A 14109-nucleotide genomic window follows, 5' to 3' on the forward strand; every position below is an offset into this window, starting at 1 on the left:
GTGACTCCAAGTAGATTCCTCTTCGTAAAATGCTTATTTCCTTCTTACATTTCCAGATTATTTACGTTTTTCCCATTTATAGTTGGTCAAAATTTTCGACATATCAAATTAGAATCAGTCATTACAGATAACATTTTTTATGGCAAACTGTAATTCTCGGCAGAGAATTGTTCGTTACTATGCTTTTCGGCATCAGACTTTGATTTGATGGATCTCTCCATGATATCTTCTTCTGTGGCATTGTCTTCTTTTCAGAGGTGCACTTACATTCAATATCATAAGTTATTTGTTGTACATCTTATCAACATTGGCTCTCAGTGAAATTATTACTCTCTACGGCGTCCTCTAGTAAAATGTGCTAGCACTTGTCCTATCATCCATACGCCCCTGATGGCTACAGTTTTTCACAAATCATTGCCGGTACTGCTAAGAGCCTCCTCAAGTCTTATCTTATTAGTACACTTAACATGCTGCATCCTTCTGTAGCATTACGTCTGAAATGCTTCGATCTCTTCTTTTGCTGTTGTCCTACAGATCACGATTCACTTCAATAAAACTCTGCACTCCAGAAGTACATCACAGAAATTTCTTTCTCCAAATAAGATACATGTCTCATACTAGAGGACTTCTTAAGATGTGTTACCTCTCCTCGCACTAACTTACGATCTGAGTCGATGCCTACTCCTGGGTATGCCTTACACTACAACATCTGATTTTGAAATCTGTGTCACATCATGATGTAGTACAGCTGGTATCTCTTTGCGTCTTCTAGGCTTTTGCAAGTACACCTCCTCCTCCTCCTCCTGAGATTTTCGAATGGCGTATTCGATATTATTCGCTGGAATTTACTGCACAATTCAAGGAATCCTTCTCCTGCCTCTTTCCTATTAAGGAGCTCCTATTCTCTCATAACATAATTGTTTTCCTGTACTACATAGTTCCAATACGCTATGGTTATTAATAATTCTTCTCATAACTGCATACTAAGTTACGCGTTCAATTCTCTCATGTGTTCTCTTCATCTCGTCATATTCTGCTAGGAATGTTGGGATGTATATCTCAACTGTAGTCGTTCGCATTCTTTCGGTTTCGATTTTGATGAGAATAGCGATATCGCTGAATTTTTCACTGTAACGTCTTCGTTGTCCTACATTCCTATAATGAAAAAGTCCTAATCCTGATCCTGATATACTGTCTTCTATTGCTGTTCATATTACCCTATATTCGTCTGGCAATATATCATTATTTTGTTTTCATTACAACTCCCAAGGTACTACTAGGCCTAGTTTCTTGCATTACATTTGTCTGTTCAGACTTTGCAGCTTCCGTAACAGCCTACATATGCTCCAGATTCGAATTCATAGAAAGTTATCATCTCTCTGGTTTTTCGCTCTTGTTGCCATGGTGTTCTAACGTTAAGCAGTACACTGTAATCCACTGCTATAAAGGAGAGTGTTTCTGAGCTGCACTCACCTATCTCGTCCTTAGCGACCAGCCTCGTCAGCATCGCCCTGGCCAGAACCCAGATCAAGGCTCCGAAGCAACTGATGGCTCCGCCTGCAAACAAATCAGAACACATTTCATTCGCGGGAGACCTGTAGCGCCGGACTGGCGGAGTGGTGGCCATGGCGAAGAATACAGCTGCACGATGCTTCCTCTGAATATACTCTGTATAATAATACTCGTACAAAGAAACACAAAAAACATATAAAGCTTGCAACATAGAGGAGGAAGCTTCATGGCGTAAACATTGGAATAATATAGGCTAGGAGTCGGGAAAGTGGTTGATGTAAATGATAACAAGCCATAGCCAATAAAACGTCGCGGGATAGTTGACAACTTACCCAGAAACATAAACCAGGACTCTGGTGATATGGCATAAATTATGGAGGCAGCGATCTTGCAGGAGAAGGTGATGAGGGCTATCCAGCCGTCGCCCAACTTGAGCCACCGCACGAACACCATCACGCCCACCAAGGTTCCTGCAAAGATGGAACGTGTGTTGTTGAAACAGTAACTCACTTGTTCATCGATCGAGTGAACCAGTGTAAATGTATGTCGATCATTGCCTGGTATTCGTAATTGGAATCTAAGAACGCCGAATATGTATAATCTTATTGAAAGACAATCTGTTCTACAGCAACTAGCAACAAAACTGGAAATATGTTTCTAATTCACAAGACTTTTACTCAACTTATCTTAACACTATAAAATAATACTCATTAAGTTGAAAACAAAACCGGACGCTATTACTAAGCAGAACCTGTGAACTGCACAAGATACGAAGAAATTCCCATGTAATTGCTGGATGCCCAGTTGCGGTTGCACATCGTATGGCTCTGAGCACAGTGAGAGAAAAAACTATTTCCAGATCAATCTACGATTATGTCAACTGAAGTAGTTTTAAAGTTAACTGTATTTACACTTCTCTTAAATGAATAGCAAATACTTCAGGACGTAGGTGGAAGCAGAAGTAATGCGTAGTGCCTCACCTACAGCAGTGGTGCCATTGTTGAAGAATCCATACAGAAGGTTCTGGTCTATCGTCCAATGGAATTTGGCGTTCACGAACTGGTAGTTGGCTACGCCTTCTCCTGAAAACATATAACACAGTATTACGATTCGTATTTTATACGATGTTGCTTCCTACACGAGTTTCTAGGCTAGGTTAATTAAACGTCTCTGTATAATTAATCTTTTCTTTAATATTACTAAATCGCAATGTTAAAGTGTTGTAAATAATTTGAATAGCTGTTTACCCTGCTAACACGAAAGCAAGTGACCGAAAAAGTTAGTGATTGTGTTCAGTCACCTGCCTCTATATTCTACACTAATTCATAGTTAAACAAAATAAACCACTCCTTGGAATCTGATGGATGGAAAGCAAGAGAAGAGACGCACAAGAAATTATCCGTCAAGAGATAACGAGGTAACAGTAAGCATAGTTAGGGAAGTGCTACATCCTTCAGAAGAAGAGATTCCAATGAGTTGATTCGAGACGATCTTAAGGAATTTTATTACAAAGAACGCTACTTTCTGCATTTTTTTCCGACTGCATGATGATCGCTGTCACGAAATACTATATTGGTTCAAATGGCTCCGAGCACTATGCGACTTAATTTCTGAGCTCATCAGTCGCCTAGAACTTAGAACTAATTAAACCTAAGGACATCACACACATCCATGCCCGAGGCAGGATTCGAACCTGCGACCGTTGCGGTCGCTCCGCTCCGGACTGTAGCGCCTAGAACCTCACGGCCACTTCGACCGGCAATACTATATTCTCTAAACGTTATTCCCTTGTGAAGAAGAACTTCAGCGTTGCGACCTTGTAGACATCTATGTATCCCTACATAGATGTCTACAAGGTCGCAACGCTTAACGTCTCAAACAATTTTCTGCAGTAAGGTAGACTTGGTGCGTATCTGCTGAATCGAGCTTGAAATTATCTGGAAAAATTAACTGAAAAGCCATATGGAAATTCTCTTCGATGTTGTTCGCTTTCAGTCGGCCGGCGTGGCCGAGCGGTTCTAGGCGCTTCAGTCCGGAACCGCGTTGCTACTACGGTCACAGGTTCGAATCCTGCCTCGGGCATGGATGTGTGTGATGTCCTTAGGTTAGTTAGGTTTAAGTAGTTCTAAGTTCTAGGGGACTGATGACCTCAGAAGTTATGTCCCATAGTGCTCAGATCCATTTTTTTTTTTTTTTTTTCGCATTCAGAACCAATATTACTGTAACAAAAACGGGTTCGTAGGTTTCTTTCGATGGCGAATGCGTCGATTGGCCGTACCTTGGGAGATGAGGACACCAGTGACGACCACGAAGATGACGATGAGGATGGCTGAGCGCCCGTGGTGAGGCCGCTTCATCAGGGACGTCTTGAGCGCGTCGCGCACCAGCTGGGGGCGGAAGATCCCCTTGCAGCAGCCACAGCTCTCCTGAGCACATGAAACACGTTTACGTCAGTTTTCGGTAAACCTGTTGCAATTTCGTATGACTTACAGTGGGAGTTGGGTTCATCTCGAGGCCAGCAACTCACGTCTTGAGGCGGCGTGTAGGGCGCAGTTGTCTCCTGCAGCAGGAAGATGGAGTAGAGCAGACAGAGCAACATGAGGCCGGCGGCCAGCGCGAACATCCCGTGGTAGTTGAGGGCCGAGTACAGCGGCGAGGACAGCCCCGACGCCACCATCTGGGCCGAGTACATCGAGGCGTCCAGGATGCCCAGTCTGCAAGCAGCACATTCTCGACGTCAGAAGAGATCCACTCAGAAGGCTCTACTAGCTCTGCGATGGAAATGCCGGTTTCCGGCCCATTACACCTAGATCACAATTCCGCCTGTGCCACTGCTATAGTTTGTATTCGCATGAGGTCTTAGTTAACACGGTTGCACGCCACTTCCAGTGTAAATGATATTTTTATTAACACGACTAGTTTGCTACAGGCCATCTGGTTTGTCGAGTCGTGTTCGAGAAATAGTGTGTGATAAATTTACAACTGAAGCTGGATTCTCAATCTTATCAGTATGATCGTCAGTTCCGTTGGTTTATCATATCAGACCTTATGGTGCTTTTATGCCATACCGGTGTCGTTACGTGCATTTGCTTACAATCAGCCTAAGATACTACATAGTACTCAATTACATTGATGAGCAACTAACGCTGACTTTGACATTATTATGACAATACGACCATAGTGTCTCCAGGCGATCCATAGAGAATGTTTCGGTTTAATAATGGGAGATTAGTTCCATAGACTTAATACAATATTACATACTGGACCTTAGATAAATAATTTCTAAATCAGTCGGCTTCCATCGACTTTACCAAAACAATAGACTACAAGTAATGGCCAGCCATTATGTCAGAAGCGTCAAATATTGTAGCTTTATATATGGTATAATATTTATTTTACAAGTGTAAGTTAGCAACATTTTGTCTCCATATGTGTAATATTATACCAGTTAGCTTGCATATTTTACTCGATATGAGATTGCCATTAACTATGGGTCCCTAGTTAATTGATCATTTCTTTGACTGACACTGGATAACACCAAGTATTAACATTTGCTGTAGTGATGTACGCCTGCGAGTTACTATGAGCTGGATGCTGGCGGCCGTGTGCCGTGACTGTTTCGCGTTCCTGTGACAGCAGTGGTTGGCAGAAGGCTGGTTAGAAAATTCGCCGTCGTGTTCAACTGAGATGGGTGTTTGACTGCTCTAAAGGGAACAGAGCAGAGGCAGCGATTTTACAGCCCAGATGGCGGCCTCCCCATGGCGAGGCTGATGAGGGAACGCGAGACGCACTAATGCCGCCAAACAAATCAGGGAAAACAGCCAGTCGCTGGAAGATGGCTGTGAAGAGCGATAGCATCTTCCAAGACAGGGACACATGCTTTTAGTGCAAAGCAATGCGCAGAGGTCACAAACGGCGGATGCGAGCTGAACCATCGCAGATCTTCTCACGAGAGGCAATGAGCAACGTTTCCTCCCAGAAAGCAGAGAAGTGAAGTTGACTCAATCGTAGGGGGAGTTTTAGACTGCTCTGAAACAGTGTTCTCTGCGTAGTATGTACTGCTGGCCATTGACTGTCAGCTTTATGACTCGTGTAGTGGGAGGCATTGCTTTTGTAACGGGCGCGGGGATTCGTTGTAGGAAGCACACAGGCAGATGCTGTAAGCCTCGGAGTGAAGAGGCGACTCTCCTGCTGATGTCAATAGAGGACACGTCACACTTGGAGGAACTTACATACATCGCTGAAAACAGCAAGAGAGAGTTTCACTGTTAGAATTTTCGAAACGCCGATTTCGCGATTAGGAATGAATCAAATCGTTTATCTGTAAACAGGGTGACGATTCTTTGCTTATCTGTAAAGTGCTTACTTACGAACTAATACCTGAGTTTAGTTTCTATTACTGGCTTATGAGCAAAGAGAAATCTCGAAGATATCCATTCAACATTCTCGACCTCCTAATTAAGTTAGAGTAGAATATCATCATGCCTAGATACCTCAACTAATGTATTCCTCTAAGTATAGGTTGTCAATGGTCTTTTTCAGTACGGTAACACTGACAGAGACGAAAAAAATTAATTCGATCTCAAGTTGCACCCACTCCATTAATAGCCTCATCTAAATGAGTATAATACGTATTAAACAATGAGCACCTACCTGAGCTCCTTCTGCCCCACAGGGCTGATGTCAGCAATGTAGACATTGGCAACAGCCATGAGGTTCATCATGCCGCCACTGAAGGTGGCCACTATGGACGGCATCAGCAACCACTCTGGCGCTAGGTCTGGAATCGCAGACAGCCCAGAGAACAAGCCATAGCTGATGGCGTTCCCTGAAGGAAAAGGGTAATTTGTAGAATCGTTCGCTATCATTAGCATGACGTTGTTCAGGGTTAGATTATTCATGACAGCTCTTAATGTATTAGTGACTGCAGTGGGCGTAAACTGTGAAGTAATGCCAGTTTGGAAAACATGTTTGAATAGTGAGAGACAACTACTCTGGACATACCGGCAAACGACCAGATGAAGATGGGACGCCGTCCAAACTTGTCGCTCCAGCTGCCGATGAAGAGTGACACAGCGGCTGGCACGACTGCCTCGATGATGCCTTTCCAGGTGGTGAGCGTGCTGGAGTAGGCGCGGTGCTCGTTGGTGCACACGTCGGGGTCGCTGGAGCCGCACACGCGATCCAGGAAGAGCCCGCTGACCACCAAGTGTGTCGTCACGTAGGAGAACATGAAGAGCACCACCAGCGGCTCCACCGTCGGGCGGATGCGCCACCACTTTACTGCAACACGACGCACTTGCCTGAATTGCTGAGTATATAACCGTGAGCCCGAGACAAGGAATTAAAGAGACTTGTGGCCATTGAGAAAGGCAGAGACCCAACTATCCTCGACAAAAGCGATGCCGAGTGTTTTGGGGACTGCCACGGTGAGGTGACAGATTACGTATGTAAAGGGAAAACCGTCACAGAGGGTACTTCCGGAATCTACTCACGATTTTACGGGAGGCCGTGAATACGAAGCATTTCGGTAAGCCGTCAAAGAGTGTGTTTGGGTGCACAGCCAAGCTCGAACTAAGTCTGCACCGCACACGGACACACATGCTGATTGTCTGGAATTTTGAATTTGACCTCGACCTAAAATTCTCCTGACGTGGCATTCAGCAACGTCTTCCTGTTACCTCGGAAGAAGAAAGCATTGCATAGCAGGTCTTTCCAAAATGGCGAAGAGGTGGTTTTAAGGCGTATCGGTTCCTGACGGCCAAAATACAGGCTTCACCAACCAAAGTCTCCACCAAGTCAATCATATTTGCGTAAAATTTGTCGCACTGCAGCGTGAATGTGAAGGTGTAACAGCTTGATTTCTTCAAGATGATTACTAAAACTTTATGACTACCCACAGTATTAATATCTGCTTAGTAAAGGCTTTCATTTCAAAGTGCTGCTTGCTGTTGTTGTTGTGGTCTTCAGTCAAAATACTAGCTTTATGGAGCTCTCCTGTGTAAGCCTCCTCATATCAGAATAACTTCTGCAATTTACATCCTTTTGAGCCTGCTGACTGTATTCATTTCTTGGCCCCGTCGCAAATTCCCCCTCCCCCCCCTTCTCTCACATACAAACACACTGCCCTCCAATACTAAACTGGTGATCTGTCGATTTCTCAGAATACGCCGTATCAAATGATCCCGTTTCTTAGTCAAACTATGCCACAAATTTCTTTTCTCCCCAGTTCTGTTCAGTACTCCTCCATTACATACACGATCTACTCATCGAATCTTCATCGTTCGTCTGTAGCAACACATCTGAAAAGCTTCTATTCTATTCTGATCGGAACTGTTTATCGCCCACGTTTCACTTCCATACATGGCTACTCCAGATAAATACCTCCATCAAAGACTTCCCAACATTTTAATCTACTAGTACAATCACTGTTAACAAAGTTCTCTTCTTCTGAAACGCTTTCCTCGCAACTCCCAGTCTACACTTTATATCCTCTCTACTTCAGCCGCCGGCCGCGGTGGTCTAGCGGTTCAGGCGCTCAGTCCGGAACCGCGCGACTGCTACGGTCGCAGGTTCGAATCCTGCCTCGGGCATGGATGTGTGTGATATCCTTAGGTTAGTTAGGTTTAAGTAGTTCTAAGTTCTAGGGGACTGATGACCACAGATGTTAAGTCCCATAGTGCTCAGAGCCATTTGAACCATCTACTTCAGCCGTCATCAGTTATTTTACTACCCAAATAGCATAACACTCTTACTGCTTTTAGTGTTTCGTTTCTTCTCTAATGTATTCAGCATCGTCTGATTTAATTCGACCAGATTCGATTACCCTTATTTTGCTTTTATTCATGTTCAACTTATTCCTTTTTTTCAAGACACTGTCCATTCCATTCAATAGCTTTTCCAATAATTACAACGTCATCGGCATTCCTCGGTGTTTTTACGTCTTCTGCCTGAACTTTAATTCCCTCTAAAAAAATCCCTTAGGATTCCTTTACCGCTAACTCAATGTTCAGACTGAATAACATCGGGCAAAGGCCTCAACCCTGTCTCAACCCCACCTCAATCAGTGCCTCACTTATAACTACCCTCTGGTTCTTGTATCAGCTGTAAATAGTCTTTAGCTTCCTGTATTTTGCCTTTGCTGAATCTTTGCTCGAAGAGAAGTCGATGGGTTAATATCACCTCGCATGTTTCTACATTTCAAAAGAATCTATAGTTATCTTCCCCGAAGTTGGCTTCTACAAATGTTTCCAGTCTTCTGCAAATAATTCGTGCCGATATCTTACAATCATAACTGATCAAACTGATAGTTCGCTAATATTTACATCTGTTTTCATCTGCTCTCTTAGAAACTGGAGTTAGTCCATTCTTATTGCGGTCAGACGGTATACCGCCTGCCACATACATCTTGCACAATAGGTGGAATGTTTTTGATGGGCTCCTCTCCCAAAGACATTAGTACTTCTGACTGAATTCTATCTGCCTTCAGGTACTTTGATTCTGTTTAGATCTCTCAGAGCTCTGTCAAGTTCTTCTCCAATTATCAAATCTCCCATTTCAATTCTTTTTGCGTCCTCTTCCCTTTCTACAATATTTCCTTCGAGTTCATTTCTGTTGTACAGTCCCTCTGTATAGTCCTTTTACCTTCGAGCTTGTACATTGTTTGGTTAGTACTGGTTTTCCATCCGAGCTCCTTATACTCATTCAGTTGCTCCTATTTTCGACAAATGCTCTTTAATTTCCCTATGGGTTGTATCTCTCCCATAGATAGATATATTTGATAGCCTTTCATTTGTCCCCTAGCCAATCCTGTTTAGTCATTTTGCATTTCTGACAATCTCATTTTTAGTCGTCTATATTCCCTTGCGCCTGCTTCATTTGCTGCGTTTTTATATTTTCATGAATTAAATTCGATGTCTCCTGTGATATCCAAGGATTTTAACTAGACCTTTTCGTTTACCATTTGATCCTCCTCTGCCTTCAATATTTTATCTCTGTCCATTCGTCTTCTACAGGATTTACTTCCCTTCTTTAAGGCCGTCGTTGCCTAATGTTCACTCTGAAACTCTCAACAATCTTTGGCTCTTTCAACTTATTCTCGTCCCGCCTCCTTAGTTTCTTAGATTTTTACAATTTGTTCAGTTTTAATCTACATTGAATGATCAATAAATTATGAAATTTATTTCTTAAATTCAGTTTTACTGCTATAGTCGTAAATGTTCTAGCTAAAGCAACATATGTGAATTACTGCTGGATCAAGATTCGAACCCGGATTTCCTTCCTATCGCGAGTGCTCACCTTAAGACTGAGGCTGCGCTAGCAAGCGTGCCGGACCTACCCTAACTTCTGTATATCACAAATTATCTATTTATTCTCATCATTTTTTATTCATTTAAGTAACTTTGTGACATATGGAAGTTTGGGTCGCTCCTGAGGGCGTTCTAGGATAATTCTAGTGGAGAGGCAAAGCCGGGTACCAATATTGTTTCGGCAAAAATTTTCATATGTTGGTTTTAGTAGTACATCTGTACCTCTCACAGCTAAGTTGCATTTCAGAAATTAATTTGAATATTTGAAACTGTATTTCTGTATCAAATATAAACTATTCAGAGTCCACATCGGCGCCTGGATATGTTCCTAAACTCCGTCTTACAAATACATAAAGTACCTGAAATCTTCCTGAGTCTCCACGTCTTTTCCACCGATGATTCGTAAACCAAGTGTTAACGATGATTAAGTAATACACTTTGCAACATTTTACCACATGGTTTCCTTTTTAATTCCTTTCCTCTAGTCCATATCCTCCTACTATTTTTCCTTCTCTTACTTTTCCTACTGTCGGATTCCAGTCCCCCATCACAACTGAATTTTCCTCTACATTAACTACGTGACTAATCTATCTTTTCGTCATCTGCCGAGCTAGATGGCATATAATCTTGCATTACGGTGCTGGGTGTGGACTTCATATCTACACTCCTGGAAATTGAAATAAGAACACCGTGAATTCATTGTCCCAGGAAGGGGAAACTTTATTGACACATTCCTGGGGTCAGATACATCACATGATCACACTGACAGAACCACAGGCACATAGACACAGGCAACAGAGCATGCACAATGTCGGCACTAGTACAGTGTATATCCACCTTTCGCAGCAATGCAGGCTGCTATTCTCCCATGGAGACGATCGTAGAGATGCTGGATGTAGTCCTGTGGAACGGCTTGCCATGCCATTTCCACCTGGCGCCTCAGTTGGACCAGCGTTCGTGCTGGACGTGCAGAGCGCGTGAGACGACGCTTCATCCAGTCCCAAACATGCTCAATGGGGGACAGATCCGGAGATCTTGCTGGCCAGGGTAGTTGACTTACACCTTCTAGAGCACGTTGGGTGGCACGGGATACATGCGGACGTGCATTGTCCTGTTGGAACAGCAAGTTCCCTTGCCGGTCTAGGAATGGTAGAACGATGGGTTCGATGACGGTTTGGATGTACCGTGCACTATTCAGTGTCCCCTCGACGATCACCAGTGGTGTACGGCCAGTGTAGGAGATCGCTCCCCACACCATGATGCCGGGTGTTGGCCCTGTGTGCCTCGGTCGTATGCAGTCCTGATTGTGGCGCTCACCTGCACGGCGCCAAACACGCATACGACCATCATTGGCACCAAGGCAGAAGCGACTCTCATCGCTGAAGACGACACGTCTCCATTCGTCCCTCCATTCACGCTTGTCGCGACACCACTGGAGGCGGGCTGCACGATGTTGGGGCGTGAGCGGAAGACGGCCTAACGGTGTGCGGGACCGTAGCCCAGCTTCATGGAGACGGTTGCGAATGGTCCTCGCCGATACCCCAGGAGCAACAGTGTCCCTAATTTGCTGGGAAGTGGCGGTGCGGTCCCCTACGGCACTGCGTAGGATCCTACGGTCTTGGCGTGCATCCGTGCGTCGCTGCGGTCCGGTCCCAGGTCGACGGGCACGTGCACCTTCCGCCGACCACTGGCGACAACATCGATGTACTGTGGAGACCTCACGCCCCACGTGTTGAGCAATTCGGCGGTACGTCCACCCGGCCTCCCGCATGCCCACTATACGCCGTCGCTCAAAGTCCGTCAACTGCACATACGGTTCACGTCCACGCTGTCGCGGCATGCTACCAGTGTTAAAGACTGCGATGGAGCTCCGTATGCCACGGCAAACTGGCTGACACTGACGGCGGCGGTGCACAAATGCTGCGCAGCTAGCGCCATTCGACGGCCAACACCGCGGTTCCTGGTGTGTCCGCTGTGCCGTGCGTGTGATCATTGCTTGTACAGCCCTCTCGCAGTGTCCGGAGCAAGTATGGTGGGTCTGACACACCGGTGTCAATGTGTTCTTCTTTCCATTTCCAGGAGTGTATATTGGCTTTGACAGTGCGCTTATTGTGCTATTCATAGTAACTTACTGGGATCCCTATTTTCTTACTCATTATTAATTTTACGCCTGCATTACCTCTATTTCATTTTCTATTTAGAACCCTGTACTCACTGGACTAAAAGTTCTGTTTCTCCTGCCACCGGACTACACTAATTTCCATTATATCTTCAGCCTACCAATTTCCCTTTTTAAATTTTATAACCAATCTTCCCTATTAAGGGATGTAAGATTCTACTCTCCGACACGTAGAATAGCGGTTTTGTTTTTCCTTATGACGACATCCCCCTGAGTACGAACTACTCGGAGATCTGAGAGGGGACTATTTTATCTTCGAAATATTTTGCCCAAGAGGATAGTCTTCATTTAATCTTACACTAGAGATGCATACCCCAGGGAAAAATAATGACTATAGTTTGCTCTCGCTAACAGCCGTTCGCAGTACCAGCACTGCAAGGCTGTATTGGCTTATGCTATAAAGTCTGATAATTCACTAAACCAGACTGCTGCCCCTGCATGTGCTCCAAGTTTCATAATTTGTATCCTTCATCGACTCACATGCTATCCAGAGGAGAATCCTTCATTCAGTTTTTAGTTAATGTGCTTTTCAATGCAAGCTCTACTATATTGTTGCGGAAAGTGCAGTTTAGAGCGAGTTTGATGAACATTTACCATATGTGAACTCACATCTCTCCTGTTTTCGCTTATGATTTGAAGTACAGTGAAACCTGAGCTCTGAGAGAATTATTTTAATTCTGGGTGAATGTTTTCACTTCTTTTCATATAAGAAGAGCCAATTAGACTAGGAGGCGGCAGTCTGTGTGACCCGATAGTAGACTTAAATCATGAGCTGCCAGGAACTAATGTCCCTGTTGTTGCACAGACGTGTACCTACAGTCCAGAGTGGCGGGGAGCTGTGATCGTTAGAGGAGGTCTATTCTCGTATACTGAACTTTGACATTTGGCTCGGCTAAAATCAACACTCCATTCCTTAACAGCTGTGAAGGACCCAGAAAGAGTCCCGCCAACGTCTGTTTGTGAGTGACTGTTATATCTGGAGCTAGGAGAGGCGACACCTGTGCCCCTCCCCTCCCGCCGAGGTGGGAACGCAGCCTGCGTGACACGCCTAGACACACACTCACCTGCGGGTGGTGGAGAGTCTTCTGCAGGCTCATCCTCCACGCTTCTCTTCTCATCAGACATCGCTTCTTTCGGAGCTGCGACGTCAGCCGTAGACTTCATCGTGGCGGTTATCCAGTACTCTGAAAAGCAATAAAAAAATATGAATGCAACATGACTTTCAACAAAGTGATTTCTGGCACGCTGATAACCACGATTACGGGATACAGCTCCGTTATAACACATGCGTGAACAAACTGTGGGTAGGGTAATTGTATTTCGTCCTATGTGAACACAGATAATCACTTCGTAAACTGAAATATAAATTAAGCATCACTTTCTTCTTAGTAACACAAGAAAATCTTAAGTGTTTTTGGAAAAAGTACTCAACAGGGATTAAAAGTTAAAAAACGATAAGGTGCGTTCAACACAGGGAAAAAGTCTTCTTGAATCATTCAGCGTTTCAATTGGTAACATTAACGCTACGTTATCCTGATAATTTTCGTCACTAATTTTTCCACTATAATCTCGGCAGCGTTCCTAATTGGTAAAATTTTTCTGGCGGAGAAATTCGATTGACGCTGCTATTACGTTTATTATTATTATTATCCTACTATTATTATAATACTCGAAATATTTTCTCTAAAAAGGAATTGAAATTCATTGTATCAGTCTAACAAATTAAAGAAGGTTTATAAGTTTCTGTGGAGATATCTAAATCTTCCTTTTATACGAGTATCTCTCGACTTCAGTGCCAAAGTCAGTTTCAACAAAATTTTTCTAGGTTTTTAGAAGCATTATTGAGTAATATAATAAACCACCGTTTGGACCACTACGGCAACTTACATTCATCAGTGTATGATTTAGGTAAAGTTTAGATTATCATGCTGCAAAATGAGACAGTCTAATATCTAAACCTCGCTGAGTCTGTTTATTTCAGTATAATATGTGTTGTTAACTGGCGATATACGGATCTCATCGAATCTCAGTTTTTATTTAAAGTTTTTACAGTATAATGGTTTTATACATTTTAGCTTGTTAGTAATAGACTGAATATCTTCTTGAAAA

At 43.7% G+C, this 14109-nt stretch overlaps 1 protein-coding gene across 1 annotated transcript in view; it reads right to left on the bottom strand.

Annotated features, from left to right (window-relative positions):
* The window catches only part of LOC126250952 (proton-coupled folate transporter-like), an 83370-nt gene that overhangs the window by 3993 nt on the left and 65268 nt on the right, over positions 1–14109 (bottom strand). Inside the window, exons 2-9 of the mRNA XM_049951600.1 lie at positions 13065–13184; positions 6517–6795; positions 6166–6340; positions 4040–4226; positions 3791–3938; positions 2493–2594; positions 1845–1982; positions 1474–1557 (exon numbers count right to left, since the gene is read on the bottom strand). Of these exons, the coding sequence (XP_049807557.1) occupies positions 1474–1557; positions 1845–1982; positions 2493–2594; positions 3791–3938; positions 4040–4226; positions 6166–6340; positions 6517–6795; positions 13065–13164 (1213 nt within the window). The 5' untranslated portion in view covers positions 13165–13184. The remainder of the gene's footprint in view (positions 1–1473; positions 1558–1844; positions 1983–2492; positions 2595–3790; positions 3939–4039; positions 4227–6165; positions 6341–6516; positions 6796–13064; positions 13185–14109) is intronic.

Source organism: Schistocerca nitens, chromosome 1 (assembly GCF_023898315.1).
Source record: "Schistocerca nitens isolate TAMUIC-IGC-003100 chromosome 1, iqSchNite1.1, whole genome shotgun sequence".
NCBI lineage: Eukaryota > Metazoa > Arthropoda > Insecta > Orthoptera > Acrididae > Schistocerca > Schistocerca nitens.